The following is a 27,782-nucleotide window of genomic DNA, read 5'->3' on the forward strand; positions in this document are numbered from 1 at the left end:
GAGGCAGGAAAAGTGTTTGGAAAGGCCAGGTGTTAGTGGGAGAGAGAAGCCCAGAGAGAGAGGAAGGAAGGTAGGGAAGGGAAGGGAGTGGGCCCCCGCCTCCCAGGGGCCTCTGTGGGTCTTAGGGGCCATGGGTCCTTGGAGAGAGAGAGAGAGAGAGAGCACTTTGGGATGAAGGGAGACCCAGCCCTTGAAGGGAGGGCTCTGCTGGGAGGAGGAGAGCGGATGGGGGTCCCTTCTGGGAATGGAGGGAAGGCTCTCAGGGAGGAAGGAGGGAAGCCCTGCTCCCCAGAAAGAGAGAGGGGCTGGGAAGAGGGGGATGATGGGGGGGATGATGAAGGGAGCCCATGGAGACCTGGCTTCTGGGGGAGGAGGAGGGGCTGCCCCCCTTTTGCCCTCTTTCTCTCCAGGGAAAGGACCTGGCAATGCTCCTCTGCATCCCCAGCCTCCCCTCCTCCTCCCTCTCCCCCAGGACCCTCATGGAATGTGGAAGAGGGCAGTTCCCATGGGGAGCCTTTCTTCCTGGGGCTGCTGGGTGGGTTTGGGCCTCTCCTCCTCACAAGGAGACCCAGAGAGAGAGGCCCTTTTGGGCTCCCTGAATGGAAAAGGGCCCCAGGAGAGAAAGAGAGGAAGGAAGGAAGCCCGGCCCCCCTGCGTCCCCTTCACTCCTCCAGAAACACAGTTTTGTTGTTTTCGTATGTTTATCCATCCTTTAAAAAGACCTCTGGAAATCCATGGGGCAATTCAGCCACTGTTTGCACCCAACAGTCCATTAGGAGAGAAAGCCTCTTTCTGTAACTATGGCTAGAGTTGCAATGGTTATTGAAACTAGTTTTAAGCAAATAAACACAAGGGAAATAAATCTGATTTTAAAACATTCTCTCTGATTTTAGGAAGGAGACCAGAGAGGCACAAATGTTCCTGACCCTCTTACCTTCACAACAACCCAGTGAGGTAGTCACAATAGAGGGACCATGAAGACCACAGACTAACCTTATGACCGTCCAAAAAGGCAGAAACATCCCTGTCAGGAAAGAGGTGAGTCTCTTTGATCTGCTCTGAAGGATTCAGGTCGGAAGGTCTGGAAAGTGGGGAAATAAGTCTTCCAAGCATTTGGGTGACTGTATAGGAAAGTATTCTTCCTTGTAACATAGGAAAGAGTTCTTCATGTTCCCCTGATCCTTTCCCCTATTCCAGTTCCAGCCCTGAGGCTGCCATCCTTCACCCGCTTTCCTGGGAGGAAAGGCTCCTCCAACTCTCTTAGCCTTTGAGGCTCCAGAAGACTCTCTGTGGTCTTGAAGGCAACAGACACACTCAGTCCCCCTTCTGGAAAGGGAAGAAAAGAGATCTGGGGGAAAATAAAATTGGGAAGATGAAAAGCCATTTATCTATTGCCAGAGTCCAAATGCAGGTGGCAGACTATATTTAACAGAATGGCAGAAGATTCCAGTGAGGAGAAAGGCCAAAGTTTCCCCATCCTCTGTCTCTTCCCCCAAATGACATGCCAGAAATAAAGGAAGTCTCCTTGGTTTTGGAGTCCAGGAGCAATGAGTGAGGGATGCCATTGCTGACCTCTGGCAGATGTGACCTGAAGTGGGTCTCTCAGTGGGCATATCCCAATAGTAAGAAGGAAGACGAAGGCCTCATTCACACTGGAGGCATTGCTCTGGAACGAACTGGTCAAATTCGGGGCGCCCCTCCCGAATCTCTCCGAAGCAAGTGCTGACTACCAATCAGGGGCATTTTAACACGAATGCCCTCTGGGAGAACTCGAGTTTGAGGTGAAGGTGCCTGGCTGTCAATCCAAGTTAGTTCTGCGATGGTCATAGGTGACGTTTCCAGCACTGATAGGGGCATCAGAAGTGTGCTTTCCACCCCTCCTTTTTTTTTAAAGGACCAGGCACCACTTGTCAAATTTAAAAACCTCTGGTGTGTGTGTGTTGTGGGCATTTGGGTCAGTGTTGTAGGTTATGATCTGCCCTTGGCCCCGTTTTCAACCCCAAAATGAAAGCTAGTGCCATCTCTGTAGCCTGTATCCCACTCCCTTGGCACCCCAGAATGCCTCATACACAGGTAATAACAACAACAACAACAACAAAATTTATTCCTCACCTCGGAATGCCAGAAAAGGATGCATTTTTTTTTTGCTTTCCGTAGGCTACCCCTGAATTCCTTAGAGACAGTAGCAAAAGCTGTATCAATTTGCCAGTTTGCCTAATTAAATAAAAAATAAATAAAATTTTTATTTATATACCGCCCTTCCAACAGATCAGGGCGGTTAACAGCATAGTTAAAAACAATACAATAAAACAGCAATACAAATCCAATAACAAACAGAAAAGCCCTGAGTTAGCCTATCTCCTTGCCAGTGAAGAGGAAGGAGGCCCATTGGATTTTAATCGGGGAATGGAACACTAAAAAGGAAGGTCTTTAAGTCCTTCCTAAATTGGGCCAGGGAGGTGGCCGAGCGGAGCTCTATGGGCAGCGTATTCCAAAGGGTTGGGGCGGCGATGGAAAATGTCTTCCTAGTGGTGGAGACAAGCCTAGCCCCGGGGACCCTAAGTAACTGCTGCCCAGATGTTCTGAGGGTGCGGGACGGAATGTATGGGGAGAGGCGGTCCTTCAGGTATCCTGGGCCCAAGCCATTTAGGGCTTTATAGGTCATCACCAACACCTTATATTGTGCCCGGAAGCGAATCGGCAGCCAATGCAGATCTTTCAACACCGGTGTAATGTGGCTGGCCCTGGAGGTACCAGTGACCAGCCTGGCTGCCATGTTTTGTACCATTTGTAGCTTCCGGGTTTGGTATAAAGGTTGCCCCATGTAGAGTGCGTTGCAGAAATCCAGTCTCGAGGTTACCAGAGCATGTACCACAGTTTCAAGGTCTCTCTGGGCCAGGTATGGATGCAGCTGGCGGATAAGCCGAAGCTGATGACAGGTGCTCTTGACCGTCGCATTCACCTGAGCAGTCAGGTGAAGGGACGAGTCAAGAAGCACCCCCAGACTGCGCACGGAGTCCTTCACAGGGAGCGTGACCCCGTTCAGGACAGGTGGAACCACCGCCATTCCTGGGCCAGGGGAACCTATCACGAGTACCTCCGTTTTCTCTGGATTCAGGCTGAGTTGTTTTTTCCTCATCCAGCCCATTACCGACTCCAGATAGGCCACGAAATGCTGTTCAACATTTACATGAAACCGCTGGGAGAGATCATCCAGAGACATGGGGCACGGCATTATCAGTACGCTGATGACACCCAAATATGTTTCTCTATGTCTCCGACTGATGCAGTGACTAAGGATGGCATCTCTCCTCTGAATGCCTGCCTGGAGTCGGTAATGGGCTGGATGAGAGAAAAAAAACTCAGACTGAATCCAGAGAAAATGGAAGTACTTGAGAAAGGTTCCTTGGGCCTAAGGAAGGAAATTTGTCAACCTGTCCTGGATGGGGTCACACTTCCCCTGAAGGACAAAGTTCGCAGTTTAGGAATACTTCTGGACTTGTCCCTGCGATTGACATCTCAAGTAGATGTGACGGCCAGAAGTGCTTGCTATCAACTTCGGTTGATACGCCAACTGCGACCCTACCTAGACCGAAGGGACCTTGAAATGGTGGTACACGCTCTGGTAACCTTTCGTCTAGATTTCTGTAATGCGCTTTACATGGGGCTACCCTTGTATCAAGTTCGGAAGCTTCAGTTAGTGTAAAATATGGCAGCCAGATTGGTCACCGGTTCATCAAGGTTTGACCATATTACACCTATCTTAAAAGATCTTCACTGGCTCCCTAGCTGCTTCCGGGCACAGTACAAGGTGTTGGTTATTACCTATAAAGCCCTGCATGGCTTGGGCTCAAGTTACTTACGGGACCGCATCTCCCTATATCAGGGGTAGGCAACCTTTTTGAGCCGGGGGCCGGGTTGCTGTCCCTCAGGCGACTGGGGGGCCAAAGCCGGGGGTGGAGCTTCAACCCACCGGGGCGGGGCCACGTGCCGGGGGGTGGAGCTTCCACCCTCCGGGGCAGGGCCACGTGCTGGGGGTGGAGCTTCCACCCTCCAGGGCGGGGCCACGTGCCGGGGGGCAGAGCTTCCTGTAACGGAGAAGCACTCCCAGCTGTCCAATCAAAAGGCAGCTGAGGGCCAGCCAGTCGCCTGTGGGCTGGAACATTTGAAAATTCCGAACGGTCAGTTGGGGAGTCAGTTGGGACTCAGGCAGGAGAAGGTTCGCAAAGAGCTTTTTCAACATCAGCTCCGAGACTTTGGAACATTCTCCCTGAGGAGATCCGTCGGCGACGTCCTTAGAAACATTCAGAAAAGCGATTAAAACTGAGCTTTTTAGCCGAGCATACCCCACCTGATATGAATACCCCCCTGATATGAATGACTTGCCCTGTCTGTGTATGATCCCTACCTTATTTGTTGATGCTATTGTTACTGTATGATGTTGTATATTTTATTGTTTTTAGCTGCTTTTAATTGAATTTTTATGTAAACACTTTGTGCTTTTTTAATCTGTAACCCCGCTTCGATCCACTGGGAGAGGCGGGGAAACATAAATAAATGTTGTTGTTATTATTATTATTATTATTATGTACATTGATAATAACAGTAATAATAAAATGTATTGTTTTTACAGGCTGTTGCAGCAGAGCATCTTAGGGACATCTTTGCTCTCAGATGGATGGTGGAGTAATAACTTTGATCTTCTTTGTGGCTTCATTTGATTTAAAAAAACATAGATGGAGGAACCAAAATCGGTTGGTCCTGAAGGAAGAAAAGGCCACAATGACCTCAGTGCTGAGAGCAGTGGGGGAATCTGGGAGAGGACAATGCAGGGATCTATGAGAGAGGAGCTTGCCAGCTCAGAGACGCAATGCCAGGGCTTCAGACAGTTCTCCTACAAGGAGGGAGAGGGACCCCGAGAGGTTTGCAGCCGACTCCACCATCTCTGCCGTCAGTGGCTGAAGCCAGAGCGACACACAAAAAATGAGATCCTGGACCTGGTGATCTTGGAGCAGTTCCTGAGCATCTTGCCCCCAGAGATGGGGAACTGGATCAGGGAATGTGGACCAGATACCTGTTCGCAGGCGGTGGCTCTGGCAGAAGGTTTCCTCCTGAGTCGAGCAGAGGCAGAGAAGAAGGAGAAAGAACAGCAGGTGAGAGCATTTCTTCCTGGGGCCAAGGTGAGCAGGATTTGGATCTGGGCTTCCTTTTTTGAGTCTTCGAGGACTCCACACTTCACCCTATCAAGGCTGAAATCTGGTGTTCCAGGGAGAAGTGTGGGGAGGACCGGCCTTTTGATGAAGTGGAATCTCAGTCCCTGAAGCATCTGAAAACAGTGATTTCCCAGCAGAGAAGATGAAATCCTCCTTAGAATTGGTTAGTTGCTCCTCCCATGAGCTCCTAGAGGCAGGGACGTAATTAAAATAACAAAAGGACCCCCCTGCCTCCTCCTGGGAGTGGTGACCCAGGAAGTCCATTTTTTTTCCTGCCTTGCTCCTAGCAGGATGTGGATTTTCTTCATTCCTCAGAACGACCTCACCTTTTAAAACTTTTTTCCTTTAGACTTTTTTCCTTTTGGATTCTTTTTAACTTCTTTGCTATGAAGAAACCTTCTGCAGCTGTGGGCTCCTCACCCCTGCCACTCGCTCCAACTCTAGTGGATGTGCAGCTGGCCTCCCAACTGGGATTGGAGCAGCCCAAGGGAGATCAGCCAGCGGGGGAATCTCCCCTCTCAGCTGCCGAGGCTCCACACCCTCGCCCAACCCATTTTGGGTTTGGGTCCGGTGAAGTGCCCCTGGACAGATCAACGCAGGCCCCTCCAGTCACCATGAGTACTGGGGCCCCTTCTGCCTCTCCCCAGGCAAGATCCCACCTCCCACTGGAGTGGGCTGCCACTTTCAGTGCCTTCCTAGCTCGAGAGGTCCCCCATGTGTATGACCATCGGGGCACTCTCCAGGGAGGGGGGAAGGATGTGGAGGGCCCTTGGAGCCCCATGACCATGCTGGACAAAGGAGACCCAAGAGACCACTGTTATGCTCTCCTCCCCACAGGCCCTGGAGACTCACAGGGCCATGCTAAGCAAGACAGGGCCCCCACACAGCCACTGTGGTCCGAGTCCCCCCGAGAGCTGCCCTGCATGCGGAGCCTCCCCCCTCAGCCGCGTTCCAGAGCCGTGGACCTACGTGGCCTCCAGGAGGGACACCGCTTCTTCGCAACCCCTGTGGTTGTAGACCAACCTCTTGGCTATGTGGAAGCAGCGCGCCGGCTTGAGTCCCGAGGTGGTGCGCGCCTCCCTGACCACGTGGATGGCGGGCACCATCTTGCCTCATCCGATGGCGGCTGCCATCTTGGCTGGGTTCATGGCGGCTGCCATCTTGAAGGCCATGAGGGGGCCGGACTCCATGCAGGGGTTCCGGCCTTTTGAATGCCCGGATGGGGGCTGCCATCTGGTTGTCCCTATGGCAGCCACCATTTTAATAAATAATAAATAATAAACTTTTTATTTATATACCGCCCTTCCAACAGATCAGGGCGGTTAACAACAGGTTAAGAACAATAATAAAAACACATCAATACATAAAAATACAACCATCACAAGTTCAATAAAAAAACAGAAAAGCCCTGAATTAGCCAATCCCCTTGCCAGTGAAGAGGAAGGAGGCCCATTGGACTTTAGTCGGGGAATGCAATACAGAAAAGGAAGGTCTTTAGATCCCTTTTAAATTGGGCCAGGGAGGTGGCCGAGCGGAGCTCTATGGGCAGCGTATTCCAGAGGGCCGGGGCGGCGATGGAAAATGTCTTCCTAGTGGTGGAGACAAGCCTAGCCCCGGGGACCCTAAGTAACTGCTGCCCAGATGTTCTGAGGGTGCGGGACGGAATGTATGGGGAGAGGCAGTCCTTCAGGTATCCTGGGCCCAAGCCATTTAGGGCTTTATAGGTCATCACCAACACCTTATATTGTGCCCGGAAGCGAATCGGCAGCCAATGCAGATCTTTTAACACCGGTGTGATGTGGCTGGCCCTGGAGGTACCAGTGACCAGCCTGGCTGCCATGTTTTGTACCATTTGTAGCTTTCGGGTTTGGTATAAGGGTTGCCCCATGTAGAGTGCGTTGCAGAAATCCAGTCTCGAGGTTACCAGAGCATGTACCACAGTTTCAAGGTCCCTCTGGGCCAGGTATGGGCGCAGCTGGCGAATAAGCCGAAGCTGATGACAGGTGCTCTTGACCGCCGCATTCACCTGAGCAGTCAGGTGAAGGGACGAGTCAAGAAGCACCCCCAGACTGCGCACGGAGTCCTTCACAGGGAGCGTGACCCCGTTCAGGACAGGTGGAACCACCGCCAATCCTGGGCCAGGGGAACCTATCACAAGTACCTCCGTTTTCTCTGGATTCAGCTTGAGTCGGTTTTCCCTCATCCAGCCCATTACCGACTCCAGACAGGCCACGAGAGGAGAGATGCCATCCTCAGTCACTGCATCAGTCGGAGACATAGAGAAGATTATTTGGGTGTCATCAGCGTACTGATAACCCCGCGCCCCATGTCTCCGGATGATCTCTCCCAGCGGTTTCATGTAAATGTTAAATAGCATGGGAGACAGAATGGCTCCTTGAGGGACCCTAGTTTTAAGGGCCCTCTCATCGGAGCACACGTCTCCCAGCTGCACCATCTGGGACCTCCCAGAGAGGTAGGACCAGAACCACTGGAGCGCAGTGCCCCCGATTCCCACCTCTGCCAGGCGCCCCAGAAGGATACCATGGTCTATGGTATCGAAAGCCGCTGAGATGTCCAAGAGCACCAACAGGGACACGCTTCCCCTGTCGATGCCCAGACGGAGATCATCGACCAAGGCGACCATGGCCGTCTCAACCCCGTAACCCACCCGAAAGCCAGTTTGAAATGGGTCCAGATAATCCGTTTCATCCAAGACCGCCTGAAGCTGGATTGCAACCGCCCTCTCGATCACCTTCCCCAAGAATGGCAGCAGTGAAACTGGCCAATAATTATTATGTACCAGGGGGTCGAGGGAGGGCTTTTTTAATAAAGGTTTTACAATGGCCAATTTAAGAACAGATGGAAATTGCCCTTCCCTCAAAGATGTATTAATAATCCAGCGTAACAGTAAAGTCACAGCCGGTCCCCCCTGGGCCGCTAGCCACGAGGGACAGGGATCGAGAGAGCAGGTCGTCTTCCGAACACTTCCGAGGATCTTGTCCACATCATCGGTACTTACCAACTCAAACCGATCCAGTTTAACAAAGTCCACGGAGGCTCTGGATGCCTCTACCCTAGGTTCTGCTTGAATGTCGGCGTTAAGACCTTCGCTTATCCGAGAAGTTTTATCCGCGAAGAAGTTATTAAATTGGTCGCAGCAGGCCTTAGAAGGTTCCAGGATCTGGTTCGGGGCAGGAGGGAGCTGAGTTAGCTCCCTGACTACCCTGAACAACTCTGCTGGACGCGACTCCGCGGACGCGATACGAGCACCATAGAACGAATTCTTAGCTGCTCGTATCGTCTCTCCGTAGTCCTCTAACAGTTGGTCTAGGAGAGTCTTGTCGTCTAAGTGAAGGTGTTTCCGCCAACGGTACTCTAGCCGTCGCAGTTCCCGCTTCCTTGCCCGGAGATCTTCCGTATACCAGGGCTTACGTTTGGAAGCGGGTCTGAGAGGGCGCTTGGGAGCGATGCTGTGTATAGCCCTCGAGAGACCAGTATTCCAAATACTAGTCAGGGCATCAACAGAGTCGCCGTCACTTCCAACCATGTGTCCCTCTAGGGCTTCCTGGAACCTTTTGGGTTCCATCAGCCTTCGAGGGTGGACCATCCTAATAGGTCCACCACCCCCGGGAGGGATCTGGGTAGCGACCTTGATTTTTGCCTCTACCAGGAAGTGATCCGTCCATGGCAGGGGGGAAATATTTGTTATTTCCACCCACGGATTTTCCGCACCCGAACAGAAGACCAAATCAAGAGTATTACCCGCACAATGCGTGGGACCCGAAATCAGCTGGGACAGGCCCATGGCCGCCATGGTATCCATGAATTCGCGAGCTGCACCGGGTGGAACATAGCTGGCCGTGAGGGAGATATTGAAGTCGCCTAGGACAAGTAGCCTGGGCGTCTCCAGCATCAGTTCAGCGACCAGCTGTGTCAGCTCGTTAAGGGAGTCCGTTAGCGCATGGGGTGGCCGATACACCAACAGAATCCCTAGACTGTCCCTCGCTTTTAGGGTCAGGTAAATACACTCGATATAGGACGTCTGTCGGATGTGGTTCCTGGTGAGGGACACGGTGTTCCTATGTATCAAGGCCACACACACCCCCGCCCACCTAACCTGGGCTGGTCCTTCACCGAGAACCCGGCAGGCAGGGCCTGGGCCCACACAGCATCCCCTTCAAGCCCAAGCCAGGTCTCGGTAATGCAAGCCAGATCGCAACTTTGGTCCTCCAGCAGATCGTGGAGGATGTGGGACTTGTTGTTGATCGATCTGGCATTGCACAGGAGCAACAACAGGGTTTGTGGCACGGTTGAATTGCCGTGACATAGCAGTGACTGCTGCGGTGATGCTGGTGGCCACCAGCGGTTTCAATGGGGGCAGAAGCCTCTCACGCTGCCACCAGAGCGGCTCCCTATGCAGCCTGGCCCAGGGGAGCCACTACCCCCCCTCCCCACAGGCAGGAGGGCCCCAACCTCCCCCGGCAGCAGACCCACCCCAGAGACTGCTAGCCCAGTAACTATCTGAAGCTCCCCACACACCCGGGAGAGGTCCAGTCCTGGACAAATCTGGCCGCACCCACAACCGCCAACATCAAGATGGCCTGCGGGACCCCAACCACCTCCATCCAGCCAAGTGCTTGGAGGATGAGGGGGTGGACGCCAACAGCGCTGTCCCCTCTGTCAGACTTTTCAAACTTGACGACTTTCCCATGTTGCTGAGGAAGATGGCCAAGACCCTTGGCCTAGAGCTCCCTTCAGAACAGCCTCCCACTCTTGACTCCAACTTGCCTCGTCTGGCAGGTGACCTCTTCCCTGTGCCACCACCAGCTTTAAAGGAGATTCCGTACTTCACTCAACAAGATAGCCAAGGCTTCTGCCTATACCGCTGATGGCACACTGGACACCCTCCAGCAATGCGCCAGGGCCCAGGCAGCTACGTTGGTGGTGCGTCACCAACTATGGCTCAAGAACTGGAGCATTGACCAGAAGTCCAAGCAGAACTTGGCCTTCAAACCATACCTTGGCTCTCAGTTTTTCGGCAACTCTCTCAACCCAGTCCTGGTGGAGGACAAGGACAAGAAAAAGGCTTTGCCCATGGACAAAAAGTCAGATGACAGAAGACATTCCAGATCCAAGCGGCAGTCCTTTTGTTCCTCCAAGCCCTCCTACTCCTCCACTACCACTCCCTATCAGTCCAGAGACAACAGACAGTCCAGACAGCGTTGGGACAACTTCAAGCAGAAGCAGCAAGCCAGATTCCCACAGAAGGGCTCCAACACTTCTGCCGCCTCCAAGGGACAGCGGAGGAACCAACAGGCGTGACGGGTCACCTCCAGTGGAGGACAGGCTTCAGGGGTTCCTACAGACTTGGGAGAGATCGACATCTGACCAGTGGGTCCTGGACACCCTGAGACATGGATATCAGAATTCCTTTTCAGACCTCAGGACAAGTTCATTCTATCTCCCAAGTCCAAGAACCCAGAGAAGCATCATCTCCTCCTGGGGGCAATTCAAGAACTACTAGATCTCCATGCCATCGAGCCGGTTCCCCCTCACCAGAGAAACACAGGGACCTATTCCACCTTGTTCCTAGTCCCCAAAAAGAATGGCTCTTGGCGGGCCATCCTCAATCTCAGGGGCCTAAACAAGTTTGTCAAAAAGAAAAGATTGCATATGGAGACCCTACGATCCTGGCTCTCCAACCACACGATTATCTGGCATCTTTGGACCTGCAACACGCTTACTTCCATGTGCCGGTCCACACGCTCCACCGCAGATGCCTCCGCTTTGCCTACGCCGGCCAGCATTACCAATACAGGGCGCTCCCCTTCGGGCTGTCTTTGGCACCCAGGATCTTCATCAAGATCATGGTTGCGCTGGTGGCTCACTGGAGAAGCTCCCACATCCACATTTATCCTTACTTGGACAACCTTCTTCTTTGTACTGCCTCACTCCGCCAAGGCCGCCGCCACGTTGCCAAGATCTTACTCTCCCTGCAACAACACGGCTTCATCATCAGCCTGGAGAAGAGTGCTCTTTCTCCAGCCCTATTCAATACCTCAGAGCGATAATCGATACTGCTCAAGGTACTGTCTCCCTTTCCCATGAAAGAATCTCCTCCCTCCAGCAGAGGTCCCAACTGGTCCTGGACACCAAGGCCGTCAATCTCTCCACCTTGGCGCATCTCCAGGGCCTCATGATCTCAGCTATGGATTGCCTACCCTGGGCACGTTTCCATTCAAGACCTCTACAATGGCTCCTTCTCCCACACCAGGATGCCATCATTCAGAAGTCCAAGATTGCCTTCACAATCCCAACAACTGTCCTTCGCTCCCTCGACTGGTGGACCTCGGCCACCAAACTCAAGGGCTCCCCCGTCTGGAAGCCACAACAGATTCATTATCACCGATGCGAGCCTGAGAAGCTGGGGTGCACACTGCGGATCCTTCCTGGCTCAGGGCACATGGGACCCCTTCAAACAACAACACAGCATCAACTGGCTGGAGCTAAGGGCGGTCAGGCTGGCTCTGCACAACTTTGCACATCTGGTTCGAGGCAGAGCAGTCCTGATCAGGACCGACAATGTCACCGCGAAGGCCCACATCAACTGCCAAAGTGGGATGAGGTCTCGATCCCTGATGGAAGAGGTGCGCCTTCTAGAATGGGCGGAGACCAACCTGTTATCCCTAGAAGCGAAACACCTCCAGGGAGAACTCAACTTGACAGCGGACTGGCTGAGCAGAACGTACATCCATCAGGGCGAATCGAGCCTTCACCCCAAAGTGTTCGACATGATCGTCTGTCATCTGGGCCAGCTGGAGATAGATCTCTTTGCCTCTCCATTAAATGCCAAGACAATGCACTTTGTCTCCAGATATCAGACTTAGGGAGCGATAGACATAGACGCCCTAAATTTCTCTTGGCTGAGGACCCTTCTCTGTGCCTTCTCACCATTCTCTCTCCTGAACAAGGTCATGAGCAAGATCAAAAGGGAGAGGGCAGAAGTGATCCTGGTGGCCCCAGCGTGGCCCCACAGAGCCTGGCACTCCGAGATCATCTCCATGGCTACAGCGACCCTGGAGCTTCCAGTCCGGCAAGACCTTCTCTCTCAGGGCCAAGTGTTCCACCCCGATCCAGCTTGGCTTCAATTTCATGCCTGAAGGCTGAGTGACAGATGCTCTAACAATACGGATATTCGCCACAGATGCTCTTCTTGCATGATGGCATCGACCAGGGCCTACAGCCCAACACTCTTAAAAGGCAGATGGCAGCAGTCTCCTCCAACCCACATCTGAGGAGGCTCCTCAAGGGGATCACTAACATGGCCCCTCTGACATGCCACAGATTTCCGTCATGGGACCTACACACTGTGCTCAAGGCTCTCACAATTCACCCCTTCTAGCCGCTCAAGGAGGCATCCCTCAAGTACCTGTCATGGAAAGTGCTTTTCTTGACCGCCATCACCTCAGCCCACAGAGTATCCAAGCTCGGTGTCTTATCGTTTTGAGATGACCTCTGTATCTTCAGACCTGACTCCATCCTGTTACGCACAGACCCCACTTTCATATCCAAGGTCAATTCGGCATTCCACACATCCCAAGACATCATCTTGCCATCCTTTTGCCAACGCCCGGCGACTGAGCTAGAGAGGATCTGGCACACCCTTGATGTCCGCAGATCAATCAAGATATACCTCAAGAGGACGAGACCATTCAGATCCTTGGAAGTCCTCTTCATCTCTTACAGCCTAGCGAGGAAAGGAAGAAAGGTGTCTCCTTCGACGCTGGCTAGATGAATCATAGAGCGCATTGTGGCCTGCTACAAGACTCTGGGCCTTGCGGCACCTGAAGGAGTGCTCGCTCACTCAACCAGGAGCACGGCCACCTCAGCAGCCTGGGCTATGAGAGCCCCCCTGACCGAGATCTGCAGGGCCGTAACTTGGAAGACACCCTCTACTTTCGTCAGGCACTACAAGCTTGACCTCTACCAGTCGGCCTCTACCAGTCGGCTGAATATGCGTTTGGCAGGAGGGTGCTTCATCGCGTCCTTCCACCGTCTCCCCCTTCGCAGCACACACACCCTGATTAATGGAGGGCATGGTAAATCCTAATTCTAAGGAGGATCTCACCTTCTCCGCTGGGAAAAGGAACATTGGTTCTTACCTGATGTACGTCCATTTCCAGCGGAGAAGGTTCGATCCTCCTTCCCACCCGAGGTGCTGCTGGGAGACGCCGGGAGTTGTGTGCTGCCTCCTTCGCCAATACTTCAGTTACAAGAGCTCACTGCTCAGATGATCACAGGTATGATGGGTTCTTATTAACAATTTTTTCCTGGCCTCAGCCTGATACTTTCTTAGGCTGGATAACAACTGGACTTCCTGGGTTGCCCCGCCCAGGAGAAGGTGGGGGGGTCCTTCTGTTATTTTAATTATGTCCCTGCCTCTAGGACCTCATGGGAGGAGCAACCAACTAATTCTAAGGATGATTGAACCTTCTCCAATGGAAATGGACATATAGCAGGTAAGAACCAATGTTCCTTTCTGTATTAAAACCAGATGTGTGCTCCCTGTGTGCCAGGTTTATTATTATGATTTAAATATTTAGGGTAAGTCACAAGCAAGTATCTAATGCTTTACACTCTTATAAACTAAATTAATAGTAATTTATTTTGTTAATTGCAAGTGTGGAATGGAACAATTTCATGATTGGGAATCATAGAATCATAGAATCGTAGAGTTGGAAGAGACCACTAGGGCCATCCAGTCCAACCCCCTGCCATGCAGGAAATCCAAATTAAAGCATCCCTGACAGATGACCATCCAGCCTCTGTTTAAAGACCTCTAAGGAAGGAGACTCTATCACCTTCCGAGGAAGTGCATTCCACTGTCGAACAGCCCTTACTGTCAGGAAGTTCCTCCTAATGTTCAGGTGGAATCTCTTTTCCTGTAGCTTGCATCCATTGCTCCGGGTCCTGTTCTCTGGAGCAGCAGAAAACAAGCTTGCTCCCTCCTCAATATGACATCCTTTCAAATATTTAAACAGGGCTATCATATCACCTCTTAACCTTCTTTTCTCCAGGCTAAACATCCCCAGCTCCCTAAGTCGTTCCTCATAGGGCATGGTTTCCAGACCCTTTACCATTTTTGTGGCCCTCCTTTGGACACGCTCCAGTTTCTCAATGTCCTTTCTGAATTGTGGCTCCCAGAACTGGACACAATATTCTAGGTGGGGCCTGACCAAAGCAGAATACAGTGGCACTATTACTTCTCTTGATCTAGACACTATACTTCTATTGATGCAGCCTAAAATAGCATTGGCCTTTTTAGCTGCCGCATCACACTGTTCACTCATGTTCAACTTGTGGTCTACTTGGACTCCTAGATCCCTTTCACACGTAGTTTCATTCAGCCAGGTGTCACCCATCCTATATCTGTGCATTTTGTTTTTCCGCCCCAAGTGCAATACCTTACCTTTCTCTGTGTTGAATTTCATTTTGTTAGCCTTGGCCCAGCTTTCTAGTCTATTCAGGTCATTTTGAATCTTGATCCTGTCCTCTGGGGTATTAGCTATTCCCCCTAATTTGGTGTCATCTGCAAATTTGATAAGTATGCTCCCAATTCTGTCATCCAGGTCATTGATAAAGATGTTGAATAGCACTGGGCCCAGGACAGAGCCCTGTGGGACCCCACTGGTCACTTCTCTCCAGGATGAAAAGGAGCCATTGTTGAGCACCCTTTGGGTTTGGCCAGTCAACCAATTACAGATCCATTTAACAGTTCCTTTGTCTAGCCCACATTTTACAAGCTTGTTTGCAAGAATGTCATGGGAAACCTTGTCAAAGGCCTTACTGAAATCAAGATATACTATATCCACAGCATTCCCTTCATCTACCAAGCTGGTAATTTTATCAAAGAAAGAGATTAGATTTGTCTGGCATGACTTGTTTCTCTGAAACCCATGTTGACTTTTTGTGATTATGGCATTGCCTTCTAGATGTTCACAGACTCTCTGTTTAATGATCTGCTCCAGAATCTTTCCTAGAACTGATGTCAGACTAACTGGACGATAATTGTTGGGATCCTCTTTTTTCCCCTTTTTGAAGATGGGGACAACGTTTGCCCTTCGCCAGTCTGCTGGGATCGCTCCTGTTCTCCAGGAGTTTTCAAATATGATTGCCAATGGCTCCGATATTACTTTTGCCAGTTCTTTTAATACCCTTGGATGGAGTTCATCTGGTCCCGGAGACTTAAATTCATTTAGATTAACAAGGTGTTCCTCTACTATCTCTTTACTTATTCTGTGCTGAAATTCCCCTATTCTGTCCTCTGCTCCATTATCCTCAGGTTGAGCACCCTTTTCCTTTTCTGAGAAGACTGAGGCAAAGAAGGTGTTGAGTAATTCTGCCTTTTCTCTATCTCCTGTTAGCATTTTGCCATCTTCTCCACGCAGTGGCCCTACCGTTTCCTTCTTCTTCCTCTTGCTGCGGACATATCCAAAAAAGCCCTTTTTATTGTTCTTAACCTCTCTAGCAAGCCTGAGTTCATTCTGCACTTTAGCTTTTCTGACTTTACCCCTACACATGCCTGCTATTTCTTTGAATTGCTTTTTCGTGATTTCCCCTTTTTTCCATTTCTTATACATGTTCCGTTTCAAACTTAGCTCGGTTGAAAGTTCCTTAGTCATCCATCCTGGTTTCTTGAGACACCTCCCGTTTTTCTTTCTCAATGGAACTGTTTGAAATTGTGCCTTCAGTATCTCCCTTTTGAGAAAGTCCCATCCGTCCTGAACTCCTTTATCTTTTAGTATTTCTGACCATGGAATCGCCCTCAATACTTCTCTAAGTTTACTGAAATCCGCTCTCCTAAAGTCTAGGATGCGTGTCTGACTCTGCCTGGCTTCTCCTTTCCACTGTATTACAAACTCCAGGAGAACATGGTCTCTTCCACCTAATGATCCCACCACTTGCACCTCATTAACCAAGTCATCCTTGTTGGTTAGGATCAGATCTAAAATAGCTGACCCCCTTGTTGCCTCTTCCACCTTTTGGACCATGAAATTGTCTTCCAGGCAAGTGAGGAATTTGCTAGACCTTGAGGATTTTGCTGAGTTTGACTTCCAGCAAATATCAGGATAGTTGAAATCGCCCATCACTACTACATCTCTCTTTTCTGACTGTGTGGTCATCTGTTCTAGAAAGATATCATCCAATTCCTCAGTCTGATTTGGGGGTCTGTAGTAGACTCCCACCGTAACACCCTTGTTGTTTCCCTCCCCTTTGATTCTTATCCAGATGCTCTCCACCTGGCTTCCAGGATTGATGTCCAGGATCTCTTCACTGGTGTAAATATCTCTGACATATAGTGCTATTCCTCCTCCTTTCCTGTTTGGCCTATTTCTCTTAATAAGGTTATACCCCTCTATTTCCACATTCCAATCATGAGACTCATCCCACCAGGTTTCAGTGATGCCTATTATATCATATTTGCTTTGTTGTACTAGGAGTTCGAGTTCATCTTGCTTATTTCCCATGCTCTGTGCATTAGTGTAGAGACATCGCAGACCATGGTTCCCTTTTACTTGCTGCCTGTGCAAGTTTTTTTGCCTCCCACTGCTGGGTCCTTGCACTGTTTGCCTTGTTTCCTCTATGTCAGTTTGACTATTTTCGCCATCCCTTTCGCCTTCCTTAATATTGTCTCCCTTCCCCTTGGAACTCAGTTTAAAGCTCTCCTGATCAAGTTCTTGAGACTGTTGGCAAAAACATTTCTTCCAACTGGCGTGAGATGCAACCCGTCTGTTGCAAGAAGTCCCTCCTCATGGAACCGCAGCCCATGATCGAAGAATCCAAATCCTTCTCGGCGGCACCATCTGCAAAGCCAGTTGTTCACATCTGCTATTTTCCTCTCCCTTCCTGGACCATGCCTTTCAACTGGCAGAAGAGACGAGATGACAACCTGTACATCCATTCCTTTCAGCTTCCTACCAAGCGCCTCGTAATCCCTTTTATGTTCTGAATGCTGTGTCTTGCAGTATCATTAGTTCCCACGTGGACCAAAAGGAAGGGGTATTGGTCAGTAGGCTTGACCAGTCTTGTCAGCCTCTCTGTCACATCACGGATCTTTGCACCTGGAAGACAACACACCTCTCGAGACATCTTGTCAGGCCTACAAATCACTGCTTCTGTACCCCTCAGCAAGGAGTCCCCCACTACGACCACACGCCTCCTCCGAGGCTTAGCAGCAACTGTTTCCTCGGGTGGGACTCTCAGGCTCCCCTGCTCTGTCCCTGAAGTCTGTCCATGCTGCTCTTCTTCATCCTCCTTGATAAGGGAAAGAGCTTCGAATCGATTCTCTAGCTGCAAGCTCCCCGAACAATTCCTTCTTGGCTTACTTCTCTTTGTGACATTCCTCCAGCTGTCTGCCTCCTCTGTTTGGCAAGTGACCTCTTCCACCCTAGCATCTTCCTCTGCGTGATACTCATCTAAGATGGTTAGTTCTATTGTGTCCAGGAAATCCTCTTGTTCCCTAATCTGCTGAAGTGTAGCTACTCTGGACTCCAGCTGCTGCACTTTCTCCTCCAAGAGTGCTACCAACTTGCACTTGGTGCATGTGAAGTTCTCCACTTCTGTAGGCAAGAAGAGAAACATCCCACAAGAGTTGCAGGTGACTGCGGCAGATCCCTCGTTGTCCATACTGCAAAGTCTTTAGTAATAAATATAACAGTCAATCTACTGGGAATACTTCTTTAAAGGTAAGTACTGGCTGCTATCTTACACTTAAAGGGAAGGTTCTGTTTCAATATCTGATTCTAACCCGATGCCACTTGAGCAGAGTTGTTGAGTTAAAGAAAATGAAAATGTGACTCACAGAAGCTCCGCCCCTTCAGCAACGAGCACACGGTCTCAAGCACACGGTCTCAAAATGGCTGCCAAGCAGCTCCTCTCCTTCTCCTCTCTCTGGCCGGTCTGTTCTGGAAGGCTCTGGAAGCTGGTATATAAAGCTAGTCTGCTAGCTCCGCCCCCTTGTGACTCACAGATGTGACTCACAGAAGCTCCGCCCCTTCAGCAATGAGCACACGGTCTCAAGCACACGGTCTCAAAATGGCTGCCAAGCAGCTCCTCTCCTTCTCCTCTCTCTGGCCGGACTGTTCTGGAAGGCTCTGAAAGTTGGTATATAAAGCTAGTCTGCTAGCTCCGCCCCCTTGTGACTCACAGATGTGACTCACAGAAGCTCCTCCCCTTCAGCAATGAGCACACGGTCTCGAGCACACGGTCTCAAAATGGCTGCCAAGCAGCTCCTCTCCTTCTCCTCTCTCTGGCCGGACTGTTCTGGAAGGCTCTGAAAGTTGGTATATAAAGCTAGTCTGCTAGCTCCGCCCCCTTGTGACTCACAGATGTGACTCACAGAAGCTCCTCCCCTTCAGCAACGAGCACACGGTCTCAAGCACACGGTCTCAAAATGGCTGCCAAGCAGCTCCTCTCCTTCTCCTCTCTCTGGCCGGACTGATACTTCATGTTCCGGCTATCACTTATCTAGAAGAGGTTTGTGCTGATTGTATTTGATTATATGAACCTGACTTGCACCCATGATGTGTTCAGGAGCAGAATGGGTTTCCCCGTACTCTGGCTAGTAGCCAGTTTTCACCTCTAAGGGGTGAAACATTTTACCGTTGCTGAGTTTCATCATGTTATTTTTATTCCAATGCCAACATAACAAATTATTAACATTAGTGTTGTGCCCACAGAGTTTATAGGTGGGTATATCTATACAGTAGCAGTAGGTTTTCATGTTTGTTTCTCCATATGTCTATTTCAGTTCTTCTTTACACACAGACACAAACACACATATATATGAATGCATGCGTAAACTGCTATTGTAAGTCAAAGCAGGGTTTTACAGATGTTCTTGCTGTGGGCTCCATGGAATAGTTTGTATTCGAGCACATACAATAAATGTATACCAAGTAATAATACAAGTGCCATTCTGAATCCCACCTTTTTGAGCTCTTATTTTGTATGACATTTTCAAGTTAGACCTATGCTATACTGGCTTTTTACTGGGTTAGTGGTGGTTGGAAGTCTTACCCCACGCAAGCCCAAACCTCTTCCAAGTCTTTGCCATTTTCTCATCCAAGTCTTGAATCCTGACTGCTGTTTCAGGCCGAAAACCTCTTCTTGGAAGTTCACTCTGAATTCCCTGTGGCAGAGAAGGCTCCATTAGATCCCAGGCAGAGTCCCAGATGGAGGGCAGTGAAGGAGGAGTGTGAAGGAGAGGGGCCCCTGAAAGGTAAGGATGCCTCTTTGTTGTTCTTGTTGTTGTTTTGTGTCTTAAATTAGTTTCCAGCTTATGGCAACCTATAGCTTCACAGGGTATTCTTGGCCAGATTTGTTTAGAGGAGGTTTCCCTTTGCCTTCCCGTGAGGTTGAGAGACTGGCTTGCCCAAGGTCACCCAGGGGTTTCCATGGCAGAGAAGGGATTCAAACCTTGGTCCCCCAAGCTGTAGCCACGTGCTGCAACTACTACAGCATGCTGGCTCTAATTTCCCCAGTGGAAGCTATTGGACTTTTTGGTCTGATATGGAACATCCTTGTTCAGCTCATGATTGTGGAAGTAGAGTTGTGCATGCAGGGTCACTGGGCTTTGTGGTTTACAGCTCTTTTTCACCATCCTTCTAATGGATATGTTGCAAAAATAGTTTCAGCTGTGCAGATGACAATGAAAAAATGGGTCAAGGCGGTACAATATGACGTTGTAAAAAGGAGCTTGCTTGTCAGAAGCTTTATTAACTGAGGTGTGCCTGTACTTTTTAGTGAGTCTTTAAGAACGCTACTCCTAACAGCAACAGATGTGACTGAACTCCCCTCATCTGCCTTTGTTTCTCCCACAGAGGCTGAAATGATCCCAGCAACAAAGACTCAGCCACCTCTCTCTCTTTGTGGTGAACCAGAACCAGATCAGGTAAGCCATCTGCCATTTTGTATGGACATTTTAACTTACACCTGGACTATTCAACTGACCCTGGCCTATTCAATTGACACCTGGAACCATACAAGTACTTTGGTTCCCAAACTTTTTTTTCCTCGTAGACCACTTTCAAAATTTTACTGGTTTCGGTGGACCCCCTGCTGCTACATTTCTACCATATTCCCAAAACTCTTCAAAAAATGTGAAGATTAGACCCCCGTAGACCCCGTCGAGTCTCCCATGGACCCCTGGGGGTCCATGTGGACCACTTTGGGAATCACAAACAGGTGGGAAGAATGCAGCATGGCTGGTTAATTATCTGTACTTCGACCTTTGGATGTGTGTACTTGTAGTTGTTTCCCTACTTCTGTGTGTGACATTCCTCCAGCTATCTACCTCCTGTGTATGTGAAGTGACCTCCTCCCCAGCAACGTCTTCTTGTGTGTTTCCCATCCAAGACCTTACGGGCCGTTCTGTCCAGGAAAATCTCTTGCTCCCTAAGATGCTGGAGTGTAGATACCTGGGCTTCCAGCTGCTGGATTTCTCTTCCAACAGGGTTACCAACTTGCACTGGGTGCAGGCGATGTTTCCACATCCATAGGCAAGAAGACAAACATCCCACAAGTGTTGCAGGTGACTGCAGCCGGTCCCTCAGTGTCCATACTGAGAAGTCTCAAGGAGGCACTGAAACAAGACTGTGGGCTTCCCCTGTTAAACACCAGCATAAAAAATCCCTGTTGGCTTGGCCTTTGTCCCCAAGCTGTAAGCAAGCTCAGTCAACTGGGCTTATAGAGAGCTCCTGGCTACTAGCTCCTTCTGGAGACAGGTCCCTGTCTCACTTCCTCTGAGCAAAAGTCCCCATAAGCTTGATAAGGAAAAAAGTGAAAAGAAAAAAAATTAAAGGAGAACTCCTCACAATACTTTTCCTAGGTCACTTTCTCTCCTGTACTCTAAATCCTCCTTGAGTATGCCAGCAGTTATATAGAATCTGCTGAAAAAGTAGACAAAAGAGAATTAATTGGCATCGTGGCTGACAAATTGGGACAGTTGGAGGATATGGCCTAAAATTCCACAACCCTCCCCCCAAAACAGAAAAATAAACCAAAAACACCAACTGAAAGTGGGCCAACATGTCACTTGGAAGTGACCCAGCATCCTCCCTCCTGGCATGCTGAAATGCCCATGTTTGAGCTGCCCACCCCATCTGCAGTTGCCTAATGTTTCCTTAAAGGCAGTCTCCTTTTACTGAAGGGGTAGAATATGTCATGGCTCAGGTTCCTGTGTTTGTCAGACTTTGTTTACGATGTTCATGCTGATGCTGGCAGAAGTATCCATCTCATCTCAGCTGTCTTTGGAGCCATTTCAACTGGTGAGACTGCTTTGTTCTAATTGCCACAGCCAGCAGCCATCTTGTCCGGAGTGAGCAAGAACTTTTTTCTTCTGTCTTTAGAGCCTGTTGACTTTTGAGGAGGTCGCCGTGTCTTTCTCCCTGGAGGAGTGGGCCCTTCTGGATCCAGACCAGAGAGCCCTGCACTGGCAGATCATGGCAGAGATCTCTCAGATCATGGATTCTCTTGGTAAGGCTCTCTTTTTCCCTAGATGATTATGTCTTCTGTCTTTAAAAGCTGTCTTAGTAAGGCTCTCTTGTTCCCTTGTTGATCATTTCCATTTTAAAATGTGGTGGAATTGCATGCTTCTGTGAGGCAAGAAGCTATGCTGACGGAATGTGGCTGGTAGTAGGGTCTCCTAAGATAGGCTTTTGCTGAAGAAGCAGATGAAATATCCCAACAACTAGTGGGCAGTAGCAATAGTGCGTGTGGCAGGGTGACACTGATGGAGGAGCTCTCCAACATTGAAGAGCAGATGACAAATACGAATATTACTAAGGATGTCTTCTCAACACACCTATCCCACCAGGTAAAGGGTGAGGAGGATCGATTCCCCTCCGACCCTTTCCCTGTCGGGTAGATGCCTTAGGAAGGAAGCTGTTCCCACTGGAAGAGGGGTTGGATTGGCATGTTCACCTTTTTTTGGCTTCTCCCTTCTGGGCTTTTTCCTCTGAAGACTGGGAGGGAGGAGGAGGAGAAGTATATACACAGGCTGCCTTGACCTTGCAAATAATCAGAATTGCGAGTGTCATACTCATGAATATGGAGGTCTGACTATATGTTTAAAAGCTTGCTTCACTAAAAATGCTGTTGAAATGCAAGGAGGGAAGGGGCCAGTTTAGCGTCCCACAGAAGGGTATTCCAAAGAGTAGGAGCAGCCACCGCAAAGGCTTTCTCGTGTCCTCACCAAGTGAGCCTTGAATGGTGCTGAGGCTAAGAGAAAGCATTCCCTGGAGGATCTTAGGGCTCTAACAGGCTTGTATGGAGAGATATGGTCTCTCAAATAGTGTGGACGTAAGCCGTGTAGGGCTTTATAAGTCAAAAGCAGCACTCTGAATTGTGTTTCTGTTTAAAACCTGAAAAGGACGAGACTCCATCACACTCGGAGGCAGTATGTTCCACTGTTGCTTCTTTCCCCTCTAATTTTTATCCAGATGCTCTCCACCTGGCTTCCAGGATTTAAGTCCTAGATCTCTTCTTAAGTGTAAACATCCAGACAAGACAGACTTGTTCTTGGTCACTTGGAAGGCAGATCATAGAATCATAGAGTTGGAAGAGACCACAAGGGCCATCCAGTCCAACCCCCTGCCATGCAGGAAATCTCAATTAAAGCATCCCCGACAGATGGCCATCAAGCCTCTGTTTAAAGACCTCCAGGGAAGGAGACTCCACTCCAAGGGAGTGTGTTCCACTGTCCATCGGGGAATAGGGATTTAGCCTGTGTTAGATTGGGCTACAGTCCCCCTGAAGACACAAGTTCACAGTTTGGGACTGTTCCTGGACTCATCTTTGAACCTGAAGGCCCAGATGTCTGGAATGACCAGGAGTCTTTTGCATATTTAAAATTTGTGTGCCAGCAGCTCCCATTCCTTGAAATGCTAAATCTGGCCTCGGCGGTACATGCCTTAGTTACATCCAGTTTGGACTACTGTAATGTGCCCTTAGGGCTGCTTTTGGAGTGTCCCCTGATGATGCCCACAATTCCTGTATTTTGGGATGTGGACCCTTTCTAAAGACAGAAATGTGTGCATCATGTACTTTATGTGTGAACCACATATTAATGTTTAGAAAAATACTTGACTCAGGGTCTGGGCAGATGGCTGGAAAGGGGTGGCTTCCTGCTGCCCCTTTCAATGCCAGATTGGGTCTGTGGCAACAGCACACTGCAGCCCCAATCCAGCACTGATGCATCTGGAATCCAGCGTGTGGTTAGGCGTGTAGCATGAGGCCAGCATTGGGGCATGCAGTGCTGAAACACCATGCTCTCACACCGGTGCTTACTGCTGATCTGGTAATGGGTTAAGGGGTTTTACAGACTGCTCCTTTTTGCACCAGATCAGGGCCACGACAACCTCAGGCTGTGCCCCTTATCCGTTCTTTTTTGCGCCCAATGTTTTTGCATTGTCAAAAGGGAACCATAGCCACAGAGATACGGCTGTATGGTGACCCTTCAGCACTGCATTGTATGGATGCAGTGCCAGAGGCGTGCTATGACATACACTGTGTGGAGCGGTGCAGGGTGTCAGAGCGCCCTAGTGGGCAGAGTCAGGCATGCGTCATCAGAACGCTGTCTCCCAACTCTGCCCCAAGGCTGGCCTTTCAGACCTGTCTATAAAGGGCCTATGGTAACTGAAATCAATAATTTCATTTGGCATTTAGGTAGAGCAATTGTCAACCATGCATGTCATGAATTTCCTCTGTCCCTTATTACTGTTTTGAAAACCTGGCAGCAAAACCAGGCTGGGTGGCTGTGTATTGCCCACAGAATACCTGCGTCAGATGGTCTGCACAGTACAATATAATCCATCTTTATTGAGCACTAGGCACCGCTGGACTCAAGTTCAATCTCAGCTCAAGAGAGGAAGCTTCCCTCCCTCAGACTTTTCTCACAAATCTTCCATTCTCAGTAGTCTTGCTCCATTCCTCTGAGAGCAGATGTCTCTGGAAAGGCCTCAAACAAGAGAGGAAAGCAACAGTCCAGGGAGCCAGGTGCTTGCCCCCAAGTCCTTCTCTTCAGACATATTGAGCAGTTCCCTTGGCCTGTCATGATAGATACTGTTATATTTTTGTTTCAGGTGAAATAAAACTGGTATAAGGCTTCAAACAAAGCTAAAACAATAGATGGGTGTCAGCATGTAAAATCCTAAACATCTTAAAATATTATGAAAGAATGAAAATGTATTCAGGTGGAGCTTAAAAGGTCAACGAAGAGAGAGTTTTATTTATTTATTTGATTTATAGTGTACGTCCATTGATACTTCTGCTGGAAGTTGACCCTAGATTCATGCTGGAAGACCTTCAGAGGTTGCCTCTCTAAGAATCTAGAAGTCCTCCAGCATGACTCTATGGTCAAAATCTGCTGGAAGGTGGAGAGAGCCTTCCCTGAAGCTTGTAAGACTCAAGAAAGGTCTTGTGGGAAGGTATGGGCTATCCGATAATCTGGATTTATGCTGTAAGAGGCAGCATAGCTAGTCTTCTTTTATTCTGATGATTCATTTGTCTTTATTGTTTATTGTTATTTTGTATATTGGGGTTTTTAATATATTCATGTTTTTAATATTGTAAGTTGTATATGTTATTAAACCGCTTTGATCAATGGAAAAGCGGTATATAAATAAAATTTTATTATTTTTATTATTATTATTATTATTTAATCTGCTTTCCATACTTTGAAATGCTTTTTTACACAGTTATTATTTTCTCCTTCACAGCAGAAGACTGGAGAAAACCCTATGTATGTGCTAAGTATGGGAAGAGTTCTAGGCAAAAACTTGAACTTACTAAGCAAGCTCAACCATCAGAAGAGGAAAGTTACATCAGAGAGAAGCCCTACAAACAAAATGCATCTGGGAAATGTTTTCCTCAAAATATGGCATTTGTGCCTTGCAAGAGGCCTCATTCCCTAAAGAAACACTTCAGGTGTAAAATTTCATGTGTGAAAGGTTTTGGTTCTAAATTGTACAGCGTAACCTATCAAGAAGCCCACACAGTAAAGAAACCACACAAATGCTGGAAGTGTGGGAAAGGTTTTGTTCAGGAGTCACATCTTGTGAAGCATCAGAGAGTCAACACAGGAGAGAAACCATACACATGCCAGCAGTGTGGGAAAGGTTTTGCTTACAAGTCAGATCTTGTGAAGCATCAGAGAGTGCACACTGGAGAGAAACCATACACATGCCAGCAGTGTGGGAAAGGTTTTGCTCATCAGTCAGGTCTTGTGTACCATCAGAGAGTCCATAAAGGAGAGAAACCATACACGTGCCAGCAGTGTGGGAAAAGTTTTGCTCAGAAGTCAAATCTTGTGAGGCATCAGAGTGTGCACACAGAAGAGAAACCATACACATGCCAGCAATGTGGGAAAAGTTTTTCTCAGATGTCAGGTCTTGTGAAGCATCAGAGAGTGCACACAGGAGAGAAACCATACACATGCCAGCAGTGTGGGAAAGGTTTTGGTAATATGTCACACCTTTTGAGACATCAGAGAGTGCACACAGGAGAGAAACCATACACATGCCAGCAGTGTGGGAAAGGTTTTGGTAATATGTCACACCTTTTGAGACATCAGAGAGTGCACACAGGAGAGAAACCATACACATGCCAGCAATGTGGGAAAGGTTTTGCTCAGAAGTCGGATCTTGTGAGACATCAGAGAGTCCACACAGGAGAGAAATCATATACATGTCTGGAATGTGAAAAAGATTTTGTTCACCAGTAAGCTCTTGTGATGTACAAGAGAGTTCACACAGGAGAGGAACCATTTATATGTCACCAGTGTGGCAATGGTTTTGTTCAGAGGTCAGGGCTTGTGATGCATCAGAGAGTCCACATAGGAGAGAAACCATAAAAATGTGAGAAGTGTGGGAAATGCTTTCCTCAAACCTGGCATATTTTGAAGCGTTGAAGAATCCACAGAGGAGTGAAATCATTCACCTGTTATACAGTATGTGAAATATTTTCTTCAAAATTCACACCTTTCAAATATGAGGGAATCCATACAGGAGACAAACCATACAGACCACAGGACTGCAGGAAAAAATTTTCCTGAAATTTCACACCTTTCCAATACCCAAACCATGAAACATAGTGGATAAAATTCCTGAAGCTTTCAGCTCCAATCAGACCTAATTTATTAGCAAGAACCTCTATGTTGATGTCCCCAACATTGGAAGTAATGGGGCTCACACTTGCGGTGCATGATGGTCCGGCAGCACACACCCCATTACTTCTGGGGCATGCCAGGGGCTTTTCTGGCACGGCTTTCAGTGTATGGTGTACTGTACTGACGCGTATTCTATGAGACAGCCACAAACTGCTGAGTCAGGAGCACAAGGCATGATGAAAAGTTGCTGCAAAGTTGCATCATGCTATGAGGCACAGAGTGATGACTCAGGTACACCATCCATATAAGTGGACCAAGAGGTGAGTAGTTGTGGGTTAGTTTGGAGCTGGTGGAGTTGGTTGGAGCAGACCCTAGTGTAGTTGATTGGAAGAGGAGTGTGTAAACATTGTATTATATTGCACACAACGCAATTGAAGAGAAATGCCTTCAGAAGCCCAAACAATGGGCTGATTTTATCCATTTCAAATTTGTTCTTTCTTCCTTCTCACGTGCCCTGTCTATGGCAAAACAGAATTATTACAAATCATTGATCTCTGCCAATGAGAGGCGCCCGCAGCGTTTGTTCTCTACCTTCAACACTTTGCTTAAACCTCCCTCTCCTCCTGTCCCTCTCCTAATGATTTTGCTAATTATTTCATCTCAAAGATTACCACCATTTGCTCTGAGATAGTCCCTCCTGATTCTTCTTCTGCTCATAATCTTCTATCGCCCTCGCCTAAAAAAAATTCTGTGTTTCCTCCTGCTTCTTTGGATGAACTCTGTACACTTCTGAACTCTTGCAAACCTGCAACCTGTTCTCTTGATCCAATTCCTACTCGTCTTCTAATTTCTATAGCTCCCTCCTTTCTGCCCTCGCTTCTCCATATCTTCAATCTCTCTCTCTCTACAGGCTCCTTCCCTTCGGACTTCAAACATGCTCTCATTTCCCCAATTCTGAAAAAACCTTCTCTTGACCCCTCCTCTTTGTCTAGCTATCGTCCGATTTCTCTTCTTCCCTTTCTTTCTAAAGTTTTGGGATAGGTTGTTTATTCTCGCTGTCTTGAGTTTCTTGAAGCCAACTCCATCCTTGATCCCTTTCAGTCTGGTTTCCGTCCAAGGCATTCCACAGAGACAGCTCTCACTAAGATCTTGAATGACCTTTTACAGGCCAAGGCTAATGGCTTTTATTCTCATCCTTCTTGATTTGTCTGCAGCCTTTGACACCATTGATCACTGTCTTCTGGTTGATATACTCTCTGACCTTGGGCTCTCAGACTCTATTCTGATCCTCAACTGTCATCTCAGCCTCAGAGGGAGCGATCAGGCAGACCCAGCAACATCAGGGACTGCCTGAAGGAAGAGGCCCCTCCCTCCTCAACTGTCATCTCGGCCTCAGAGGGAGC

The 27,782-nt window shown here is 48.8% G+C and overlaps 1 protein-coding gene across 1 annotated transcript; it reads left to right on the forward strand.

The window, feature by feature from the left end:
* Positions 1 to 27,782, forward strand: LOC149320321 (uncharacterized). The gene is made up of 7 exons (XM_089501276.1): positions 1 to 70; positions 894 to 1,038; positions 4,634 to 5,153; positions 19,368 to 19,494; positions 20,096 to 20,166; positions 21,623 to 21,749; positions 24,992 to 27,782. The coding sequence occupies exons 3-7, from the start codon at positions 4,737 to 4,739 to the stop codon at positions 25,993 to 25,995; spliced, it is 1,746 nt and encodes a 581-aa protein (XP_089357402.1). The 5' UTR covers positions 1 to 70; positions 894 to 1,038; positions 4,634 to 4,736; the 3' UTR covers positions 25,996 to 27,782.

The sequence above is a fragment of the Sceloporus occidentalis genome, unplaced genomic scaffold (genome assembly GCF_023333645.1).
Source record: "Sceloporus occidentalis isolate IW3139 unplaced genomic scaffold, rSceOcc1.0.p SCAF_1, whole genome shotgun sequence".
Classification (NCBI taxonomy): domain Eukaryota; kingdom Metazoa; phylum Chordata; class Lepidosauria; order Squamata; family Phrynosomatidae; genus Sceloporus; species Sceloporus occidentalis.

What these genes read in the sequence shown, in the direction of transcription:
- LOC149320321 (XM_089501276.1), top strand. Translation starts at nt 4,737, where the DNA reads ATGGAGGAACCAAAATCGGTTGGTCCTGAAGGAAGAAAAGGCCACAAT. An exon ending in AGGAGAGGGGCCCCTGAAAG is followed by an intron (nt 19,495 to 20,095) that starts GTAAGGATGCCT and finishes TTTCTCCCACAG; the next exon opens with AGGCTGAAATGATCCCAGCA. An exon ending in TCAGATCATGGATTCTCTTG is followed by an intron (nt 21,750 to 24,991) that starts GTAAGGCTCTCT and finishes TCTCCTTCACAG; the next exon opens with CAGAAGACTGGAGAAAACCC.